Genomic DNA, 23,917 nt, shown 5'->3' with positions numbered 1-23,917 from the left:
TGCTACAATGATCCCAAATTTCTCTTTCCTCCCTTCCCCACTGGGAACCTCAAGATACAGATGATATGTATGAGCTGTCCTCCAACATCCCTATGTTGGGCTCTGCAGTAACACAAGCATGGGTTCAGATCTGTTTATTAATCAGAATTGTAACCTTTCCCATTAAAAATCTGCACTGCACACCTGGAAGGGAAGCCAGTCCTGAGCATCAGGCACAGCTGAAGTGTGTTCCCACTAGCTATCTCTTCTCAGAAATAAAGATTAATAAATTAACTGAGATGTAATTAGCCATGCTAGACTGAACATACACAGAAGGGAGAACAGGGTGGCACCTTATTGATTAATTCACTCAGAGAGGCACGAACTTTCATGGGTTACAGCCTTCTTCATCAGATGCTAGTCCATTCGTAGCATGCCAAAATAGACTGTAGCCTATGAAAACTCATACCTTTTTGAATGAGTTAGTCTATAAGATGCTACCCTGCTCTGCTTTCTGACATATTAATAGAATTAAAGGACACCTATACACATGCCAGTCATTTGCTCTGATTTGTGCTATTTAGCATGCGTTGGAGCAGACTCAATTAATCAAGTCCGCTGGAGCGTGCTAAATAGTATGCTCCAGTAGCCTCCATGTTGCATGTATTCAGTGTCCCCTCCCTGCACTTCAAAATAGCAGCAAGGGTGCTTTAACTGATGCTTGTCGAATGAGCTTTAGTTAAACCAAGCCCCCTGGTTCTTTATAATGTGGGATACTAAATACATGTGATGCTGTGTTTGCTTTAATTAGAGCAACTCTTGGAGCCACTTTAATTAAAGCATGCTTCCCCCCTGCATCCTGGAGCATATGTAAAGACACCCGAAGTGGCCTTCTATATTGTATCCAGGCAAAGAGCACTGCAGTAGTATTGTGTAGATGAAAAAATGTAGATGTCTATGACTGTGGAGGGTGCCACCTCTGAGAAGACAAGTTGCGACCTGCTGTCATCCTTTGTTTCTCCTCCAGCATCTCTCTGTTAACTTTTCTATTGTTGCCATGGATGTCTTGATTAATAAGGCTCCTGATGCTTCCACTAATAAACATGTTGCCATTCCCTTTTCTTCCTCACAGCTATGGGTGAACCAAGAAGACGGAGTAGAGGAAGGAACCAGTGAAGTACAGAATGGCCATTTGGATCCAAGTGCCGACTGCCTCTGTCTTGGCAGAACCCTTCAGAACCGAGACCAGATGAGAGCTAATGTGATCAATGAAATCATGAGCACAGAGCGCCACTATATCAAGCACCTCAAGGACATTTGTGAGGTACGTTGGGATTGTGTTAAAGGTTCATGATAGCAATCCTCAAATATCTGAAAGGCTGCAATAAAGAAGAAGGGCAGTATACAATAGCTTTGATTTTCAGCAAAGCAGATTTAGATTAGATATGCAGTGCTTTACCAATGCGCCATAATCCTGTGTCTTCAATACCTCTTGATTCCAGACTCCTCACATGCTTCTGACGGTGCAACACAATGCTGAAATGAAGCACAAACTGCTGTCCCCAGTCCTGGACTTCTGTGAAGCTTTATCAGTTTACCTTAGTCCTGCCTTGAAGTCCCCACTGCTGTGTGTGGTACTGCCCCCTCACACCATTCATGATGTGGATCAGGCTGCAGGCCTTCCTCGTGCCATTGTACCCCTTTTGAATTCACTTTCACCCTGATTTTGACCTTCTCCTGCTGATGGGAAGTTCTCAAACTCTCCTACCTACGTTCTTAACAGAGACAGGCATCTGTACCAAATTGCCCTATGCTTGTCACTGTTGTGCGTAAAAACTTAAACTGAGGGCTCTCCAATGTTTTCAGCTGGTAAAGTGAGGGTCTATTTCTTTTGAATTAGATGGATTAGGTTCCAGAAAGTTTAATGTGTGGAAAACATTCAGATGAATCCTTAAAAACCAAGGTGTTGTTGACTATGTGTGGTCATTAGAAATCCTAGGATAATGTTTTATGCGGGTTAATTTTTGGATTACTCTTTCCATTGATCATGCATTCCTCTCCTCTCACTACTGTCCAGCTGTGCAATGCTTGCCTCTCCATTCCTGCAGAGGTTGAGTGGCTGCCTTTCTTCCATTGTGTGCGTATCCATGTGCTTATGCGTGTGTAATAGCGAAGCAGTATCTCTAAGTAAGGATTGAAGTTTCTGAGCATTTTCAGCTAAATCTGCTACTTAATTTGAGTTTATAATAACTGGACAATAGGACCTTTAAGAAAATGTTCCAATCATTTTTATTTTGACTAACAAATGCCTGGATTGTTATCCTTCAAACATGCCCTATAATTAAAACTCATTGCCAGCTACTTCTGAATGTGCGTTTGAAGAAATGAGGTTGTAATTAAGCAAAGTTAGTAGCAATTTTTTTTCACCATTTTCCCTATTATGTTCACAATATTTCCTTATTCAAAATGGCTGCTGTTTCTCCTTGTAAAGGTACTGAAGTGACTCATGCCCTGACTGCCCACAGAGTTTTCTCACTGTTTGAATTAAATGAATTATTTAATTATACTATGTACAACTTGAAGAAAATTGCAGGCAGATTATCTTTAGGGGTTCAAGCTGGACCTTTAGATTCTCAGCCTGGCCCTCCTTCATGGAGTTACAGTGGCTGTTGTCTTCCATGTGGAATATTACACACAGCTCATTAACCTTCTTCATTATATAACACGGAGCCATAACTCGAACCTCAGGAATGTTAGTAAATATGCAAAATTAGACACAGGCCCAAGTTAAGTGTCTCAAGTGTAGTGTGTTTATGGAGGAAAGTGTGATGGTGCAATTAACCTTTTGGGTGATACTGCTGGGAGGTTAATGTTTTGGGTACCACGTATATGTTTAACAGTGAGAAGCAGAAGGAAACTTGTGGTGATGAAATGGAGTTGTTATTGTTGGAAGAACTGTTATTTAGCAGGCAATTAAGATATGCTTAGGAGGCGTCCTGTAACTTGCCATTTCCTTCTCTTTAGCAATTGTTTTGGGAGGCTTGGAGGATGACAAGTAGATTGAGGCTGCCTGTTAAACCCTTCTTAAAAGGAGTCTGTCTGTGGAGTTAAAATTCATGCTTTCTCTTATATATCACCATATCCTTGCATGATGTAACTGGGGTAGCTGCACTGAGCTGTTTGTTTATCCCAAGCTGAGAATCCAACACATACTTTCTCAGGTGTATTGAGATCAGTCAGGATAAAGGCACTATACAAATGCATTGATACTATGAACTTTGGTACCTTGGTACAGTCTGACAGATGGTTGGTGAATCATGCTAAAATTGAGATCGGGTTCCTAGAAATTGAAATTGGCTTCCTGTTGTCTACTAGAAGTTTAATAACAATAGCTTTCCTTTCCAACAGAAAAAATTCTTCATTTTAAAAAGTTAATTTGTCTTAATTTGGGATAAAAAAAGGTTGTAATCACAAAATTTTGGTAGCAGAAACTAAGTAAAATTAGGAATTATCAAAGTAGTTTATGCTGGTAATTGCATATATTTTGTTCTGATTTTACCCACCTTTATATTTTCATTATTTTATTATAATCAGCATATATTTCTACAGAGGAAGTATTTTTGAACCAGAACATTACGTTGACATTTAGCATTTTGACAGTATGAAATTTTTAAAACTTTTTTTCAAGTTGAGAAATTTGTTGAAACTGACTTCTTTCCATGACAAGCTTCAAGTTTGAATTCTACCACAAAAACATACTGGCAAAAATAACGAACTCTTCTCTCTAAGCCAAACGTAGCCTTTTCTTCTGACATTTTGGGAAAAGCATGCAATGCCATTGAGGGATCATGTTTTTATCACATGATTCATGGGCTCTTTTTTTCTCTTCACCACCCTCCTTCAGAGGATAGCGTTCTTCAGAGCTTGATTTGCTCCTTACTCTTAATGATCTCCAGTGAAGTCTACTACTATGAACTCAGGCCACTGACAATTTTAAACATAAAATCACGTGTCCGGTCTTTGCAGAATTAATACTTTATGCCCATAAGGACTTTGAGTTATTTGATGTCTTCATTTACTTTAACCTGGCCTTGTCTTGGTGAGAAAGCAAAAATCCATCAAAATGGGAAATGGGAATTTCTGAAAGGGTGGAAGAGTTGTGAAATCTCAGTTAGAAGCCAATGAGTTTGATTCAGTTCTTGTTCTAGTCAGAAGTATTTGCATTGAAGAAGTGAAGTATTGTAACAGTTTTTGTATATATTATTTCTTTACCTCCACTGGTATTTTTTTATCTGATAAACCATGAATTTACTACTAGACAGCCTCTAATTAGGTCTTTTATTGGGCCAGATTGTCAACTGGTTCAAGCAGACATCGCTCCACTGACTTTAGTGGACCTACACTGATTAAGGATCTGGTCCACTACATGGGAAGATGTGTGTCACCAAAACTCATATCTTGCTGTGCATTGCACTAAGTGGAATTGAAGGATAAATCTTACCAGAAGGTGGAGTACTAAAAAGTGATACCAATGCTTTTTTTAAACCAGGGAAGACTGAAATGAGCATTTTCATTTGCACAGTGATGGGCCATCCGTTGCTGGAGAGAAGCTCATCTTGCTTGAATTAAGGAGACAAATCAGAGCAATCTGTTTGCCCTGAGAAGGCTTTGAAACAGCTTGATCACTCCAGGCTGTATCCAAATAAGTTGACTTGACTGTGTGTTTTTGTGCTTTAGCAGAGTGTAGCTCGAGTTAAGAGCTAAGCAAGACAGCTTGATTTCCTATCTGTGCTACAGGGTGAACACAGGCAGAGGTGCTAACCTGTGCTGGGGAACAAACCTCCTTCTGACAACAAACTGACAAGGCACTGAAGTGTTGTTGACACTGCAAGTTTTATAAATTCCCCCTCATCCTTATTTACGGGACTGGAGGAAAAGCACAGCCTTGTTATAAATCAGGTAACATGAAAGCAAAAACCTGCCTGGCAGATGAAGGCTACACATGCATTGGGACTGGGTATATCAGCATGAGCCAGGTCTCATTTCTCATATATAACCAAAAACTTCTTGTAGAGTTGTTGAAACATCTCAAGATGTGCATTTGTACTAGACTGCTGTTTGATTTAAGTGATTAAGGGCATTCAGCCTGTGGTGTCCTCTCTTGGAACATACCCAATGTCCAATAATGTATTATTATGCACTGTTATTATTATTACATTGAACGTACCACATTGAAAGAACATGAAGGTCACTCAGTCAAGAACTCAAAAGCTAGGGAGTGCCAGAATTAAAATTGCCTGCTGCCTGAGCAGACTGAGATTTGTCAGAGGCGTGTAACAAGGCCGAGTTTGGATGAATCTTCACAGGAACAGCAAAAGATACATCACGGACACCTTTGTCAAATATCATGCCCTTGCTGTAAAGCATGGTGGCACTAGCACTTCTCAGTTGAAGCATTGTAGGAATGTTTTAACACAGACAAAATAATGTATTTTCCTTACCTACATTATCAGAAATGCCTGAATCATTTTTTTTTTAAATGTCACAAAAAATTTTAGCCTGAAGCAGACACCCAGCATGGAAAATTTCTGCTCAAACAGCTAGAGTTTGGCAAAGTAATAAGCAACTGAAAACAGGGTCTTCTAATGGGAAGTGTCAGGTAACCTTAACTGTAGGCGGCATTGCTAGCTCCACCTATGATACAACTCCATAGATGTGCACAGTATTAAAAAGATATTAAAAATGTAGTCCTTGCTTCCTAGTCTAAGGTTTTGATAGTGTAAATGTGCTGAGCACCTTCAGCTCTCGCTGATTTAAAGGGTAGTGATGTAGGAGGAATCACACTATATACAGCATTGAGCATTAAGAGGAAAACTCCAAACTAAATGCAGAGAAACACTGGAAAGCCAGTGCAGGGATTCAAACAGTGGAGGTTATATCATGAGAGCAATGGGCAAGGGAGGTGGTTTTAACTGTGACATTGTCTGCACTGAAGATGGAAGAGTGAGCTGTAGGATAGTCAAAATGGAGAAGGTATGCTGGAGTTGAAAAGAGATGACTGATTACCCAAGGCAGGATTTTACACATCAGGGTGCAGAATACAAATCAGATTAAACAAAGGTAGTTAGGAGAAGTGATAAAGCTTGGATAGGAAGACAGAAGAAAAGAATTTTTTTTTTTAAGATAGCCCATGTTATGAGTGACTTGGATGGATGGCCTTTTCTCTGTCCTGAAGTCCTCACCCTAAAATTTTGCTCAAATCCAAGCACAGGAAAGCTCCAGGACACAGACGATTTTCTTTTTTCTTTATAAAGCAACAGCTTTCTAGCATTCATCCGAGCGTTATCAAGGCACTAGGACAGCTCTGAGCATTTTGTGGGAAATTCCAAATGTGAATGTAGACTGTCACGCTGAGTTTATTGTTCAGGGCCGGTCATATGAGTCCCCCCAAACGGACGGGAGCCCACTGGGGTAACAAGCTGACATTATTTTGACTCATTCTGTCAGAAAGTAGGTCTATATTTTGCATGCTGCCTCTGAGCCAACCAGCATAATGTGCTGGTAACTGTGAGGGCCCTTGGTGCGGCATATAAGGCAAAAGTGTTACTTATCATCTATCTTCCTCAAAAGCCCATCAAATATCTGAGGAGATATTAGCCCTTCCTTAGGGCCTCTTCTGTCCTCAGACAATACGAGACTGGACAGTGATGCATCCACAAAAAATGTCAAGGGGAAAACCGTGGGCCATGGATCCTTCCCTATTAAAAAACACAGACCAGGGGTGTCAAAAAGGACGTATGGGGAATTGACTCTATGGGAACCGTACCAGCAGGGTGATCCATCTGTATGTTCATGAAGCTTCAAGTAATAATCAAGCCCAGCATGTTTTCACTTTTCCCACCCCAAGGTTTGTACCCGTAGTGTACAGTCTGCTGGTGCATGAAGTCTTTCTGTACTGGAGCTGCTTACAGTGTCCTTTTTACCTGTACTTTTGCTGGGGTGATACTCTTCTACTGTGTGCTCCTTCATGAACTTGACTACCTTTGTGCTAGGCATCGTGTATTTTAGACCGCATCTCCTTGTGGTTATGATGTCTGTTTCAAAAATCAGTTCTGCTGATGAGAATCATCAGTACAGCTATACTTGTTTTATATATACCTCATGCATGATACTAGGCATATTCAGATATGTTTTAGAATAATAACAGCCTGGAAACAGAGACAGCCCAATTTTTTCCTTGCATTTAAGGCAACATGAGCTTCATTCCTGTGGTTGCTGCTGATGCATATGCATATCAAAATGGCTCTCAAACTAGGCCTATAGGTCACTAGGAGCAGTGGGCCCTACCATGATGCCCTACAGAAGGAGATATTTTGAGAACTGGGCGGTGGTCAGAGCTGAGGGATTTATCCATACAGGGAATCTCACTCTGAACTGGTCCATAGATATGAAGAAGTCAGAGAGCCATAAAATCACAGAATGATAGAGCTGGAAGGAACCTCCTGAGGTCATCCACTCCAACACACTGCTCATGGCAGTCACTCCTACCCTGTCACATAACTTCAAGGCAGATTGCCCCCAAAATACCAAGAGCACCCTAACCTGCCACAGGTAAAGCAGGAGGATGAGGACTGTCAGTGTCTTGCCACAGCCAAGGTTACTAAAATGCGCTTGAAAGATCCAACAAAGAGGCCCTTGTCCCATGATACAAGGGAAGGCAAACCCCAGAATCCATACCAATCTCACCCTGGGGTAATGCCGCCTTATGACTTCCCATCCCATCTTCTTTTTTTTTCATTTCAACCTCCCACTCAGTTGAAGAAAAGAGAATGGGTCACAGTCCATGTTTCTCTGTGCACCAACCCCAGAGCTTAGAAAACTTAGCACTTACCCTCCTGCAAATACTCTCCAACTTTGGCCTACACCTTGGGGACTACATGAAAAAGTACTTTAGAAGGAGACAGTTTGTCAGCTATTTTTAGCTCTTCATTGAGCAAAGCATTCTCCAACATCTGCCCATCAGTCAGTTATCCTCTGTCACTGAGCAAACCTGATGGAAGGAGCAGGAGAAAGATGACATTGTTTTATGTAACAGAAGCAAATTTACTGGAAAAACTATGCAGCAGCCTTCTAGCTGATGCTTGCTGTGTGTTTATATATAATCTTCTGGCTCTTCCATTTGCTCACTCACATTGGAAACCAACCAACCAAATGCACAAACTGAATACAAAGCAAAGGCTTGGGAAGTTAGGATACGTATTTGTTTATTTTCCTTACAGTTTCATAGACATCTATGTGGAAATGTGCTGCTTCAGCTTCCGAGTAGCATGTGACTTAGGCAAGCTGTGTGAGAGGGAATATTCAGGATGGTAGCAAACAGCAATCCCAAGCCTGAACCTCATTTGCATATCTCTCCATGAAATGGTTTAAAAAATCAAAGTTTGTAAAGGAGGGGTGGTAGGTGAGCCTCTCCACAGATAATTTGCAAACAAACAAAAGAGTTTAATTTTTTGACTGTTTTGCAACAAATAATGCACTAAGGCCTGCCAACCATGGTGCAAAAGCCAGAAAAACCCACTTAGACTTAGATGTCAGGCTGAAGTTTATTTCCCTTTAACGTGTGGGGATAGCATCGAAACGCCTCAGCCATCTTGAGCCTCCTCAGCTAAGTACAGACAGTCAAAAAGCCTGAGGCTGAATTAATTCAATCTTTGCAGATTAGTCTAAAATGCATAGATTGAACTGACAAGCAAGTGCACAGACATTCACTTTTGATTCTGGAAATGCAGCCACATGTCTGCAGTCGTGCAGGCCAGAAGCCGGTGGGTGGAGGGGGGCTATAGAGCATGCTTCCCTGCTTGGCTGGAGAGACAGCTTCAGCCAAGGGTTAGCCCACCCATCCTAGGAGGAGGGGATTTGTAGGGGAGGTGCAAAACATCTTGGGATGCTGGGAGACTGTGAGTTAACTTGAATATGGAGACCGTGTGGGACAGAAGTTCAAAAAACTGATTTAGCTTAAATTAAATCTGATACTACATCAATTAAATCTGATACTACATTCATCCAGGTTTATCTTAAACCAGTTTTGGCCATTTTGAAAGTGGTTTATGTTCACTGAAATTCTGTTGTGTTACAGATTTGAACTAGTTTCTGATTGCTTATATTGATTTATGTGTAATTTCTATCCCTACCTCTTGTGCTTGGGAACATGCATAGAATAAATGATGGTCTCTGTCCCAGAGACTTTGTAGCACCAGCAGTTAGATAAGCTGCCTTTACTAGTAACCTGAGGAAATGTGTTCTTTTATCAGTGAAAGGCATTTTGCATAGGACCTGTCTCCTCATGCTGTCTTGCCTACAGTCATTTATCCTAGACAAGAGGACCATCCTTGGAAGGGCTTTAACCTGAAACATTGAGGAAAACGCTCTATTCAGGGACATTTCTGTCAAAATGTGAACTTGTTTCTGAGTTATTTGCTGCTTTACACATTTTATTTCTAGAAACTTTTACACCCTAAAGCAGTTAAATGGAAAACTGACAGGTCAGTTCCCCACAGCTCAGCTCCCTGTGGATATTCAGCATCACAGATGCAGTAGTGGCAATGTGAGATTTGACTGCTTTTTACTCCTGTTAACACTGCAGAGCCAGCGTGGCTAATGTCGGGCAAGATGGAATCTATTCCCTCTTCTGCATCTGCAGCCAAGTTGTTGATTAATTTCCAATCAGTTGAACCTCTGCAAGCCTGCTGGAGACGAGGGGGCTACCCAGAGGTCACTGAAGATATAATTTAGCCTCCTGAACTTGTATTACTGGTGATGGTGCGTGGGATGGGAATAACTGCTGGGCAAACAAGATACTGAAATCACTGAGACACAATACACTTGGAATTCAGCAGTGCTATTTTTTACAGTTGTTTTTCAGTCAAGGACCATTCTTAGGAGTTCATCAGCTCTTGATGCTTATTCATCACAGGACTGTGATAGGTTGTGACACCTCAGCATTTGCTATATTAACCAGTTTTGATGTTGCAGATCACATTAGAGCGCAGCTAGTGTGTGTGCCCAGGTACCAGGCCAAAGACCAAATTTCTTCATGCACCACAGAAGTCACAGCATGCAGACAGCAATGCATGCGCAGCTGCATACACAGCTGCTCTAAAGTGAAACAAGATAAGGGAAGGTCAGATCTGGTAGTTAGAATACAGGTCTGCGAGTTAGGTCATTTAGGTTTGATTTCTGGCTCTGACATGGGCTCATTATGTTACCCTGGAAGAGTTACTTAACTTTTCTGTGCCTCAGCCTCCATCTCTAAAACAAGGATCACAACGTGTTTGTATTTCACAAGAGTCAGGGGAAGGTGCAAACATGAGCTGTCATTTGCAAAGTGTTTTACATTCTTCTGATGGGAGGCAAAATATTATTACAAAAAATGCCTTGATTTCTATCTGACTAATATTATTTATTTGCTGAGCAAGTACTGTATTTTTAAAATTGCAGGACTGCAGATCAGGATGTTCCTTATCATGCCTTTTAAAATTAGAATAAGAGGGGTAAATCCAAGATACGAATCATCAAGGAATTCCAAAGGAGGCACCTGAAAGAGTAGAAGCCCAGATTCGTTAACTATATTGGGGATTCTATAATAAAACCCTCCTAGGCTAAGAAAGAGAAACAAGATCCTTGCAAAAGACTGATTTGGTATTAGTTAAACTGGACTGTCAGGAAATTGGTCACTAATCATCAGTGTGGCCAGAAATAAGTTACAAATTTGATTATCTGTTTAAAGGCTTCCACCGAGGAGCTGCATGGTGAACCTTAAGAGTGCTATATTATATCTTTTGAATATTTTGTATTGTTTAACAATAGCTGGGGGCGACTCAGCAGCCACAGTTCCCAAAGTGAGCTGTTCCAGTGGAACTTCTAGGATTTCATTCTCTTGATTTTCACCCTTTGTGAAGTAAAGAACAATACAATCACCTTGTGAGGTCCTAATATTATTGTTGTTGGAGGCTTCATTGATGTTGAGGTGCCATTGTGTTATATATTGTGGCCTGCAGATTTTAGAGTCTAAACAGACAAGAGAGAAAGAATGATGGAGGAAAAATAGACACAATGAGGCAAAGGGATGTGCCCACGGTCATAGAGTAGGGTCAGAAAAAATAGACGTCTCCTGGCTCAAGCTTAACTGCCCTGAACTCTAGAGAAGACTGTTCTAGGCAATTATTTGGATTTGATTGTGCTTCAGAAGAAACTAAAAGGTTAATTTAGTGGATTGGGAAAAAAGAAAGATCTGCAAGTAGGGAGGCAAATAGAGACTAGTACACTGCATCCTTTCCCAAACCTTTTGTCCAGCTTGTCTATTTATATTGTAAGCTCTTTGGGACATAGACAGTGTCTAGGCCCCGGTCTCAAGCAGTCATTAAGTACTACCTATTTTTATTGTTGCTGTTGTTGTTGCTATGTGGCTACTGATGATGATGGTGATGAATAGGAACAGGGAAAAGATGAAGGGATGATTTTGTAGATGTACTGGTTTGAAACTCAAGGGATTTGGGTTCAGTTTCCCACTCTGTATCCCAGTCTCAGTCTCTGATTTAGGAAAGCCATTTACATTCCCTCCACCACAATTCCCCATCTAAGAACACAATTATTCCTTTTTTGTCCACCCTTTTCCTGTCTTGTGTAATTAAGTTGTACGTTCTTCAGTGTGGAGACTATCTTAGCATATGTATGTATAGTGGGATGCATGATGGGACCCAACAACAACTAGGAGTCTAGGCAATACTATAACAATAATACTAATACTATAACACATATAATAAACAATTGTTTACTAATAAGACAATAATTGAGAAACTAGAGAACAAAATCCCCCTATCAGTTATAGTGATGCCTCCCCGGTAGTTTAAAGTACTGATATAACTGGGGCAATAGGGGAAAGAGAAACGAAAGTGGGAGACAAAGTAGAACGGTGCTGTTTTGCTTTTCTTCTATGACATTTAATCAATGGCCTTAGACTTTAACCACTGTCGTTCCTAAGTCAGGCATCCAGTAAACCAAGACTGCCTGGAACCTGTTTTTTAGCATTCAGAATTGCCGCACAATGACATTTTTAGAGCAGCCAGACCAGACCACCTGCTTTTATTGCTGATACATCAGCAAATAAATAATTGTGTGTTACACCATGTATCATTTGGGACTGGGGAAGCTTCACGAGATTTGGAAAGGTGGCCCATTGCCTTTGGCCGCCCACAGTTTTTTGCTGCCTTCGCTCAGTATTGGGACAACAGGAAATACAGCTGTGTAGTGCGCTCTTCTGCCCCCACTCAAGAAAAAGGTTATGTGATCAGACAGTCATCAAGCATTCTGCCGCTCGATTGGCAACTTCCTCATGCTGAACTTGTACATTTTTGAGCTACAAAAAGGAATAAGACTGGCCGGTCAATCAAACACACCATTGTGATCATCATGGTAACACGGTGCGCCCATTGAAGTGGAAGCACGGGGATCCATTCCTCAGGTCAAGTGTTCACAACAAGGATACAAAGATTATGGATTTGTTTGCACCGCAGTGATTTTTGAGGGCTGAGACAGTGGCAGAAAGGCGTAGCCAGATCTCTTTACTGTGAAGGACCAAATGTGGCTCTGTTCCCCGCTGCAGCACTAATAAAGACAGAAAAGTGCTGAGTTAAGATGATTGGTTTGCTCTGAGGAATGCTTCCTTCATGCAGTGAGTGCAGGAAAATGTGCAGGGGCTGAGAGGGGAGTTCCCTGTGGCCTTCCTTACACTTATTTATGTATGGAACAGCAGACACTGTACGGCGCCACCTGACCAAGACTCGGAAGCCCGTCTGGGTGGTATAATGCTCGCCATGTTCCAAAACAGGCTTTCTGTACCCCCAGGGGGCCACAGAGTTTCAAGGGTCCACTTGGTGTGTCTTGCATCTAGCTCATGCATGGGGGTAGTAGAAGGAGAAAGTCAGGGAGCACAGGTGGATTTTGCCCTCAGGACTAAGTCCTGACTCAGGTTTTTTTTCATGCTTTGCTCACCCAAGGGGTCTTTTTTTCTTATTCTTACCATAGCAAGATGTATTTTTCTGCCAGTTGCTATTTCCAGTGTCTTGAGACTGTAAGTATTTGAGTAATGTTATTAATTCCTTTTCCTTCTTTCTGCAGGGTTATTTAAAGCAGTGCCGGAAAAGGAGAGACATGTTCAGCGATGAGCAGTTGAAGGTCATATTTGGCAACATTGAAGATATCTATAGGTTTCAAATGGGTTTTGTCCGGGACTTGGAGAAACAGTATAACAATGAGGACCCCCACCTCAGTGAAATTGGACCTTGCTTCCTGGAACATGTAAGTTTTTGAGGCAGAAGGAAAGGAAAGGCAAGGGCAATCAGAAATTAATTGGTGTTCATTGTTTTGGGTGGCAAGTTTCTCAGGTTACAGTCTGCAGACTACTTGATATTGTGAGATATGGGTATGGGGCAAACCCAGAAGTGAAGCATAAGATTATAAGTGACCTCTTACAATCAGATCTCATCAGTCTATTTCCATTCATAAAACTGAGTGTAAGGTCACTAATTGGTCACTAATCATCAGCATGGCCAGAAATAATAGTCTAAATTGATCTTACACTGCATGCACCTTGCTGAAAGAAAAAACAGATGCATTCTCTGGGTCCTTAGGCTATAATTTACACCAAGAGGGACTCCATTCACTCATCATGATATAGACATCATAGGAAATAAGGAAGATCAAGTTAATGCAAGGAGGTGTAACTTACTGCCCCTTTGCATCATTTCTGAATGTGGCCCTGTTGGTCAGGATCTTTGAGTAAAGCTGTTCAGAAATGGAATTTTTTTGTGAAGCAATTATAAATGTCTGAAGACATTTTAATTCTTCATATTTAACCAAAGGAATGATTTTAAACAAGTTTTAATTGTAAATTTTTACTTTAGAAAAGTTTGAGTTCTCACTTTGGGGGGGGGGGTTTCTTTCCTTCACTTCCACCTTTTTCCTTCCTCTTCTTTTCTCATTTTGCTACTGAAGCAAGACAAGGGTGAAAAGAAGGAAAAGTAGTAACCTGAGCGAGAGAAAGGAGCAAAAATAATTCCATTATCTAGTTTTATTTAAAAAATCAAACAAAAACCAACAGCAGCAACAACCCAAATCACACGACCTGAGAACTGTGGGGAGAATGCTCCATCCGCCAACTGTTTCTGAGTTTGGAAAAAAGATGTTTTTGTTTGATAAAATTGATATCTCAGACCCTACACTGTTTCTTTTTCTGTTCCTTGGTTTTGTTTATCCCTATGAGGTTATGTATCCCCTTGTGTTTCAGCTTCCCTTTCTACAAAATGGAGACAATACTTATCTGGGGAGAAGGTTGGCAAGATTGGACTAGCTAATCTTCATAGAGTGAATTGGGTTATATATAAATCAAAATATCCTGTATAACTGCAACAACAGACAATATTGATATCCCTCTTGGAGAGGTATAAGCCAATCTAATAAGCTTTCAGGGTCACACAGATATAGAGTATGGCTTTATAAAAACTATTCTTAAGGAATTTGATAAAGTATGAGATCTTTCCTACTTTTAAAACCATCCAGGGGGTATAATTTTTCATTATTAAATTTTATAGCATGGTTTGGAAATGTTAACCCCCACATTTTCTTTGTCTGTTGAATTGTTATAGAACTTTGCCATAAGAGAGGTATTATTTTATCATATGCACTGATGATGGTGGCCATGATATAATTACACAAAAACCTCCATGCTTGACACCTTGATAATGATAGTAAAACTAATTAGAGCAGTAAAAAAATAACAAAGATTTCTTGGAGAGGGTAGAAACCCTCAAACTTTGGAGCATTAGCTGGCATATATCTACTAGGAGTCAGGAAAAAAAACCTTTATAAGGCATGTTATTCCATACTGGTCTTCTACACAGTGTTTCTTGCACTGTCATCTGAAGCAGCTTGTCCTGGCCACAGTTGGAGATGAACTCTTGATCTGATCATAACTGGCAATTCCTATGTCTCTGTTCCTCAAGTTATGGGACACCTGAGATTTAGCTTTGTGGAAGGAATTTGCAAATATCTGGCTCATCATATTATAGGTTGTTTTCAAAGGATGGTTTTAAAAATAACTCTTAAGCTGCTCTCAAACCCATGTATGACAAGAGCACCAGTTGTTTGGTTAAACAGGAAAAAAAATCACCATCATCTGGCATTTCTAACTGCCTGCCAACTGAGTAGAAAGCACACATCCTTGACTAGCAGCAAGGTATATTAGTAAGGAATAAAAACCCAGCCAAATGTATCCCCACCCTCAGCCGCTCCTCTTGTGACTTTGCTTCTCTGCTGGATGGGAGGGTACAAGGCAATGCTTCACGCTGCCTGAATGACAGCAAGGCAGCAGATAGCTTACTCATGCTAAACACACACTGAATAGGACATTTTAGCTGACAGTATAGCCTTGGAGCGTTTAACCCACCCCATCTTGCCAGTTACATAAGCCATGTATTATGGGAGCTGATAAATTGGCCAGTGTTGTAAATATGTCAGGAAATGTCAAAAAAATTACAGTTCTGCTTTTTTAGGCTTTCCTTTAGGGAGAATGAAGTGCTAAATCGGAGCTTATGTAAGAGGTGCTGTGATCCAGGATGCAGATCCGTTTATGTATAACTTCATTACTTACAGTCATGGCTGGGCTGAGCTACATTTCACATTAGCAACACTTCAGTTATTATTAGAGAAACTCATTGTAGACAGTAATAAAACTTCATGGGATATCATTAAAACCACTCACCACTCACTTCCCTTAACTGCCACTGGTCTTTTAATCAAAGAGCATCCTTATTTTTGAGGAGCTATATTGTAATAGCATCATCCCTCATTATATTTTTAGGCCTGGGGCCTAGATGTTACAGGGAATCTGCAGATAAAGAAGCAGATTGGATAACCCATACCACAGAACAGTAGGCTCTCCCTTGGGCTGCCAAGCTAGTCTGCTCCTGAAAGCCTCCCCACATGATATGACGGGAGGAGTTTGGCTTCCAACTGGGACGTAGGTCCCTTGAACTCACATGCTCTTCAAGAGCCCTTGAAAGAGAAGTGATTCTCAGTCAGCTTGCTGAAGCACTGTAAGGTAGTAATCCAATACTAGGCCTCCCTGTGGTTGCTGGGGTATCTTTCTTTTATTTGTTTTAATTTATTCTTGTTAGCAAGTTGAGCAGTTGATTGTTCCCAGTGTTTGTCTGATGTGCTCTCCTGTCTTCTCTCTGTGTGTCTCTGCATGCATTCTTCCCTCCCGCCTCTCACAGCAAGACGGGTTCTGGATCTACTCAGAGTACTGTAACAATCACTTGGATGCATGCATGGAGCTCTCCAAGCTGATGAAAGATGGCAGGTACCAGCATTTCTTTGAAGCGTGTCGTCTGTTGCAGCAGATGATTGATATTGCCATAGATGGTTTCCTTTTGACACCAGTGCAGAAGATCTGCAAATACCCCTTGCAGCTGGCAGAGTTACTGAAGTACACCGCACAGGATCACAGGTATAGAGAGCTTTATCGCTAAGTTTGTGTTTCAAAAGCTTTTACTAATTAGGCACTTGGGTAGGCTTTTCTGTATATAGCATTTACACACAGTAAATAGCAAGTGGTTTCCTCTCTTTCCAGTTCTTGTATCCAGCTACTCCTCTTCAGGATAACTTGTTAAAATGAAAGCAGGACAAAGCTGTAGCAACCTAGTTAGAAAGTGTGTTTGAAGTATTTGCCGTCTCTGGAACCAAACTGAACTTTAATGTAGCCAGAGACCCAAACTAATTATATGTAGCTGTGATTTTTGATGCTACCTGCTGGCTCAGGTGAATTATTGATTCAGATAGGTGGTTAGGATGCATTAGTCAAAAAGGTTCATTTCCCTCTTGTGACAATCCATTCCTTACATAAGGACCTCTAAGATATGAACAGAAATGGGTGAGGGTAGCAATTCAGATCTGAAAATACACAAATTTAAGGAAAATGCAGATCCTGATCTGATTTTTCCAGCTTGGTTCTTTCCCTGGTTGTGAAACATGAGTTTGGTTCTGAGAAGCACCTGAGAAATGGAATACTTCTCCCTACTACCAGGATCTGCCAATCCTACATGACTTCTGATGTCTCTTGCTATTTTCTGAGGTTTACTTCAGGACAGAAGTATCATGGGTCTGATTACTTAAACTGGTGTAGATCTGGAGTAACTCTGGTGAAATCGGTGGCGTTCAAGTGGTGAGACACTTTTTTAAGTAAGAGGAGAATCAAGTCCTATAAGAATCTCTGTCTCCTGGCAGAAAGAGGTTAAAGGAAAGGGTTAAAAAAAAAAGCTACATGTCTCAGAAATATCTCTAAAGATTTTTACCAGTTTGTGAATTGGTTCTGGGAATGGACAAAATAGTAACAAGAGTAAAGGGTTATGCTGGTTTGATCTGGTTCACAAATCTCTAATTTACGTTAGCCAGACTGAATGCAAAACTCTGAATATAAATGCCTCTACAGATTTGAGAGGCAAGGATTTCTCAGGGTGATATCTTTCAAAGCAGGTCTGCTGATGAAGAATGTCTTGCATTCAATAGTTTATCTAACTCTATCTCTACTATGCAGCTGGTCCAATAAAAGATTTTGCCCTAAAAAATCCTTGCCTCCAACATAATTTCTGAACCATCACAGCTACAACATTACTCTTAAGCTACCATCTTCAGATTTGGATATTGGATTTGCAGTCCCAGATCTCAATCCAAATTTTCTCTCTACCTTTATCCTAGAGCCAAATCAAACCCTGCGTTCTGAACTTCATGAATTCTAGGGCACTTGTGCTCCACTGATCTGGAGCACAAATCTTGCGGCTTCTTCTCTTTTACAATCCCAAACCATTGTCACGTAATTGCTGTTTTGTGGTGCAAATGTGGTTTGTGGTTTCACAGAGCTTACAAAAAGGCAGCCTTAGAAAAGACAGCCTCAAATATATGTCATTAAAAGCATCCTTCTCTTAGTTAATTAGTAATAATATCAAATGGGACATTTACAGTATGATTACACCAAGAGTAAATTACATTTTTGGGATCCAGCTTAGTTTAAAACATTCATTTTGCATTGAAAATTAATACGCAAATTAATTTCAGCATCACCTGTGAGTGGATACTGGTAGGTCTTTTTCTTAGACGTTTCTCTTAGAGCTTTGTGTCTGTTATACACAAGCGTAAGACAATGGGCCTGAATCCAAATTCCTGTATCGTTCTATTTTAAGTTAGCACATGGCAATTTGACAAAAGTCCACACTTACATCTTGATGGAGCCCTGAAAGGAAACCATTGTATCCCAAATATAGTCGGCAAGCAATTTATTGACCTTTAATTTTATTTTTAATGTTATCCTAATATTAATCCACAAGCCAAAAGCTTTGCTTCTGCCATATTTCTTCCAGGTTCTTTATCGGCTCAGCCGCAGACATGGGCTGAGAGCCCAAAACGTTCAATCAGTGATTCTTGCTTTATTAATGCATGGAAGGAAAAATACACATGTTGGTTCCTCTTCAAAAAGAACATTAGAATTAGTGAATTAGCATTACCAGAATAAAGCCCAGTTCAATTGGCACCAGCCCCCTCCACATGGGTGCAGGAGTAGGAATAGTTTCAAAACTTGGCTCTGTTCAGTTGTTCATTGTCTCTGGGCTGATTCATCTGAATTTTTCACAAAGGCACATCTGTTCAGCTTCTCAAGATTTACACCATTTAATACGAATGGAATATTTGAAGGTTTAAGTGCAACATTGCCTTCTGAGCACCTGGCCTTGCAAAGGCCACTGACTAGCAGTTTCATCAGGTTCCTCAGTGAGGAGTTTAAAAATAGATGAGATTTAAGAGAGGGAGTTGGCTTGGGATAAAAGGTGCCCTGAGGTTTTCCTGTCCCTTTGACATTAAGAGCCCTTTTAAAATTTTGTATTTGTTTGTTTTGTTTTTTAATAAAAATGTAATATCTTTTCATTGTACAGGTAATACCTAGTGCCTGACCCAACCTCATCTGTCATCTGTGTCTGTTGTCAGGTTATTGGCAATGTTGTCAGCTTGCTTTAAAAAATTAATTTCTACACTGGTAATGTCATGTTGTTGAGAGACCAGTGCCTGAGATCTGAGTCTGAGTTTAGTGGGAGACTGTTCTAATCTATGCACCCAAGTTAGTTACCCTTATGGCCATGCATCACTTTTCCATGAATATAACTGCCAAAGGCGCAACTATGACCTTGTTTGCATAAGCCATGCACCGTTCCTTATCTTTACTGCTCTCTCAGTCCTCATGTAAGCAATTTTCTATGATCAGAATGCACAAATATTTAAAAGACTATATAACTGTCTCCATTATAGCATGGCTTCCCCTCTGTTCACACACCCACACACACACATTCATGATAAATACCAAAAGGTCCTCAAGAGCATTAGCTCAGCAACTTTTCACCATCTACCTACACATATTCCCCTCCTGAAAGCATCATCTCCATCCACCATCTCTTTGTAGTAAAAGACCAAAACCGTTCACTCGCTAGGTTTGGAATCAGTAGGGGCCTTGTGGAGTTGGCCAGGGTATTGCCTAGATTCATAGATTGTAAGGCTGGAAGGGACCGCGGAAGATCATCAGGTCCAGTTCCCTGCACCAAGCAGGAAAGACAAGTGGGGGTCAGGTGACCCCCCCAAGGTGAACGTCCAGACTCCTCTTGAAGATTTCCAGGGTAAGTGATTGCACCACCTCTGGAGGGAGCTTATTTCACAGTCTGGACACCCTGACTATGAAGAAGTTTTTCCTAATGTTGAGCCTGAATCGATCTTCCAGGAGTTTTTGGCTATTACTCCTGGTTTTCCCCTTGGATGCCTTAGTGAATGATTGCTCACTGAGCCCTTGATGTACTCCCCTAGTGTAGTGGTAAGCTGCTACCAGGTCCCCTCTCAGTCTTCTTTTCTTCAGGCTGAAGAGTCCCAGATCCCTCAGCCTTTCCTCATATGGCTTGCCTTTTAAGACTCTGACCATATTAGGTGGCTCTTCTTTGGACTCTCTCAAGCTTGTCCACATCCTTGTTAAAGTGTGGTGCCCCGAATTGGACACAGTACTCCAGTTGTGGTCTCACCAGTGCTGACTAAAGTGGAACAATCACGCCCTTGGTTTTGCTGGCAGTGCATCGATTTATGCATGCTAGAGTATTATTTGCCCTACTGGCTACAGCATCGCGCTGCCGGCTTAGTGCTGCCAAGCCCATAGGTGTGTTGGGAGTTGCTCATCCTGAGGGGGAGCATTTTACAGTTTTCAACTTTTCAGTTCATCAGGTTCCAATCCGTCCAACTTGCCAACCTGTCTAGGTCCGCCTGTATCTGCAGCCTGTTGTCAGTTATTTCAGTCACTTGCAGACCTGTAGGACACCGCTTGCCAGCTGACTAGGGTGGGACCATTTCTAATTGGAGATCTACATGCCCACGTTTCACCTGCCATGACTTGATGTTAAAGGAGTTAGGTCAGTACTTGTACATGTAGTCCCATTAGTAGTCTCACCGTCGTCCTGAGAAGGTCCTACGTTCCTGAGGGCTCCGCCACCCCACACCTTTGCCCGTTCCACCGGGTTCTGTTCAGCCAGTTGGTCTTTCGACGTGACCTCAATTCCAAACAAAACAGGAAAAACAAGAAAACAAAACCAGGCACTCTTGGCCTGGGTTATTATTCCAGCTGCTTTTAGCTGAGAGAAAAAACAAAATTGACTTTTGTGAAGACAGTCCCTGTTTTCTGCCCCTTTCCTCTCTTTAGTGGCTCTCTCTGAGCTTCTTGCTGAGGTTGCCAGGATTCCCTTTATCACATTAGGTTCATCGGTGACACCATTTTTGGGCTGTGCCACTTCTACATGCTTTACAGTACCGCATAGCTAAAGTGCCCCTCTATTAGGGACATTACGGTAGAAAACTCTCCCGGGCTCCTCCTGCCGGGTCAGCAGGCTTCGCTCCAAGTTCCCTCAGTGGGGCTTACTCTCTCCTGCTGGCTCTCCACGTGGCTCTCAGGGTTCCCTGCAGCGTGTGTCGCCTCGCTCCTCCTCCTCCTTCCTGTTCTGCGGTCCCCGCTCTTGCCTGTTCCCGGCTCGTCTTTATACCTGCGATGGAGCTCCCTGCCCCTCCCCCCCAGAAACACCTGGGTAAGGGAGATTTCTGCCGGGCTCTTTGGGGCTGTGGACCTGGGGTCACCGAGCCTTTGTTTAGCCCTTGTGATTTGGAGCCGTGGGACTCTTTCTCGCACCTATCTTCAAGCATGACCACACTCCCTATAACTTGGTTTCATCCACAAACTTGGCCAGTGAGCTCTTCACCCCCACTTCCAATTCGTTAATAAAGATGTTACAAAGTACTGGACCGAGCCTCGACCCCTGCGGGACACCGCTGCCCACTTCTTGCCAGGATGACACAGATCCATTCACTAAGACTCTCTGGGTCCTACCCTGCAGCCAGTTGCTCGCCCACCTGACTGCCTCGGAGTTAAGCTCACGATCCTCCAATTTTCTCATGAGGACATTTTGGGATACTAGATCAAAGGCCTTTTGGAAGTCTATGTATACAATGTCAACCTGCTCTCTTGTGTTCAGGTGGCGAGTTACCTACTTGGCCAAGCAAGCACTGAAAAAGGACCTTAAGATTTGATGCTATAATAATGTTAAAATAAAACATAAAATGATGCAATGTAATATATTGCAATAACTTCTAAATTTCTTCCCTACCTAGGTTACCTATTAAGAGGGTATGATAGCTTCTCTCTCTGGGAGTGTCAGATGAGAGAAACTGTGAACTATAAGTGGATTGGTATTTTTCATTATCCAGTATTGAGGTATTTATTGCTCTAAACTTACAAGTCTGCAGATCTTGAAGAAAATCCTATCACAAAAATTCCTAGTGTAGTATATTACAGCAATAACAGTGGAGTTGGCTTAAATTGACAGGCTATTTCTTTAATGTAATGAACAGCATGATGACACCAGGGAGAGTAGAAGCTAGTCTTGGTCCATAAATGACTCTCCTTATATGGGGTATGCTTTGTGTAGGCCAGAGAATAAGAATATAGAGATCTACTAGAACACAAAGTTTTTATGGTCTGTTCAAAACACCACAAGTGGGATCTTGAGCAATAACCAATAGAGCCATTTCCTCTGCAGCTGCCGACGATCTCCATTTTTCTCATTAGTCAGCAGTCAATATCAACCCTTAAGTTAATCATAAATTATGGCAACATTATGGCAGCTGGCCTTGTCTGTCTTTCCAAATTAAATGAGCATTAAGGTCTCCTGAAAAGGAAAATAAGGCACAAGGTGGAAATCAATACCATTGATTTTAGCATCATTTTTTGAAAAGACCGATCATCATCCTTGCTGGCCCTGATGGGAGGCTATTTTCACTCTGTGTTATTAAACTTACACACATGCATGTCCAGGAAGGAAAAAAGAATTGCTCTGATTTGCTCACATAGCATCTGCAGTATGAGCAAATGCTACAGGATAAATGTTGTGCACCGCTCTTTTGAGTGTCTCTGTGGTCGGGAAGGAGCCTGTCACAGCCGAACAAATTAGGTTCCAGCCTTATGTCTTAAGGATTGTAAGATCTATTACTTATTGTGTATTCTTTCCTGACCAAGTTAGTTATATCTGCACTCAATCCTGATATAATGAATTATGAGACTGCAGCCTTATAGTGACAGACTATTCTTTTGGGGCTCCAGTAAACACATACTTCGTTTTATTATTCAAAGCCAAGCATAGGCAAACATTAAGGCCAGTAAGGTCCTTAGCCAGGACTTGCAAGAATAGACTGAGAGGAGAGATCATTACATTCCCAATATTTTGTCCTGACTTTACAGGCATCAAGAACAGTGATATGCCAGGAGGAGATAGTCAGAAGTCTCATTTGGAGCTATAAAAATGTAGGTGTGCACCGATAGATAGATAGATAGATAGATAGATAGATAGATAGATCTATCTATATTTCATAGACATTTGGGCTAGAAGGGACCCCGGAGGATCATTGAGCCCAGCCCCCTGCCCCAGGGGCAGGAAGTCAGCAGGGATCATAGGATCCCAGCAAGATAAGCATCCAAATGTGTCTTGAAGGAGTTCAAAGTGAGTGCTTGAACCACTTCCGGCGGCAGTCTGTTCCAAACCTTGGGGGCTCGAACAGTGAAAAAGTTCTTTCTTATGTCCAGCCTGAATTGGTCGCGGTGGAGTTTGTGACCGTTTGATCTTGTCATCCCTTGGGGCACTTTGGTGAGCAGACATTCCCCTAGATCTTGGTGAGCACCCCTGATAAATTTATAGGTGGCCACCAGATCACCCCTGAGCCTGCGCTTTTCCAGGCTGAAGAGTCCCATGGCTCTCGGCCTGTCATTGTAAGGTCTGTTTTCCTGACCTCTGATCATGCGCATGGCTCTCCTCTGCACCCTCTCAAGCTTCTCCACATCCTTTTTGAATTGTGGAGCCCAAAACTGGGTGCAGTACTCCAGCTGCAGCCTCACCAAGGCTGAGTACAATGGGAGAATGACGTCCCAGGATTTGCTATATATAGATATATACACACACATATATCCACAGAGAGAAAAAAAAATTGCTTATATTACTCATCCATATAATTTGATTTTAGAACTAACCCATTCTATCCCAGATGACCTGAGAAAGATGTGTCCAGAAGTGTCTTTGGGGCATAATATTCGTTCCTTATAAATCAACATGATAGGGAAACAAGTTTTATTAAGGAATAAAGTTTTTAAAAAATTTAAAAATTCAACTCTTCTTTAAAAAGTGGAAAACCCAGGAGCACAGCTTGAGGTCTCCCAGCATCTGTTGGAATTAGGAATGTTTAGATGGCCCAGGAACCTTTAGCACTTACA

The 23,917-nt window shown here is 41.6% G+C and overlaps 1 protein-coding gene across 2 annotated transcripts in view; it reads left to right on the top strand.

Moving 5' to 3' along the window:
* The window catches only part of ARHGEF9 (Cdc42 guanine nucleotide exchange factor 9), a 360,924-nt gene that overhangs the window by 266,771 nt on the left and 70,236 nt on the right, over positions 1 to 23,917 (top strand). For both annotated transcript variants that reach the window (XM_090059156.1, XM_090059155.1), the window contains 3 exons: positions 1,112 to 1,303; positions 13,156 to 13,335; positions 16,311 to 16,543. In XM_090059156.1, coding sequence (XP_089915282.1) covers positions 1,112 to 1,303; positions 13,156 to 13,335; positions 16,311 to 16,543 — 605 coding nt within the window. The remainder of the gene's footprint in view (positions 1 to 1,111; positions 1,304 to 13,155; positions 13,336 to 16,310; positions 16,544 to 23,917) is intronic.

Source organism: Crocodylus siamensis, chromosome 8 (assembly GCF_052110815.1).
Source record: "Crocodylus siamensis isolate JL-2025a chromosome 8, ASM5211081v1, whole genome shotgun sequence".
In the NCBI taxonomy this organism is placed as follows: Eukaryota; Metazoa; Chordata; order Crocodylia; family Crocodylidae; genus Crocodylus; species Crocodylus siamensis.
This window is presented reverse-complemented; position numbering and strand designations above follow the sequence as displayed.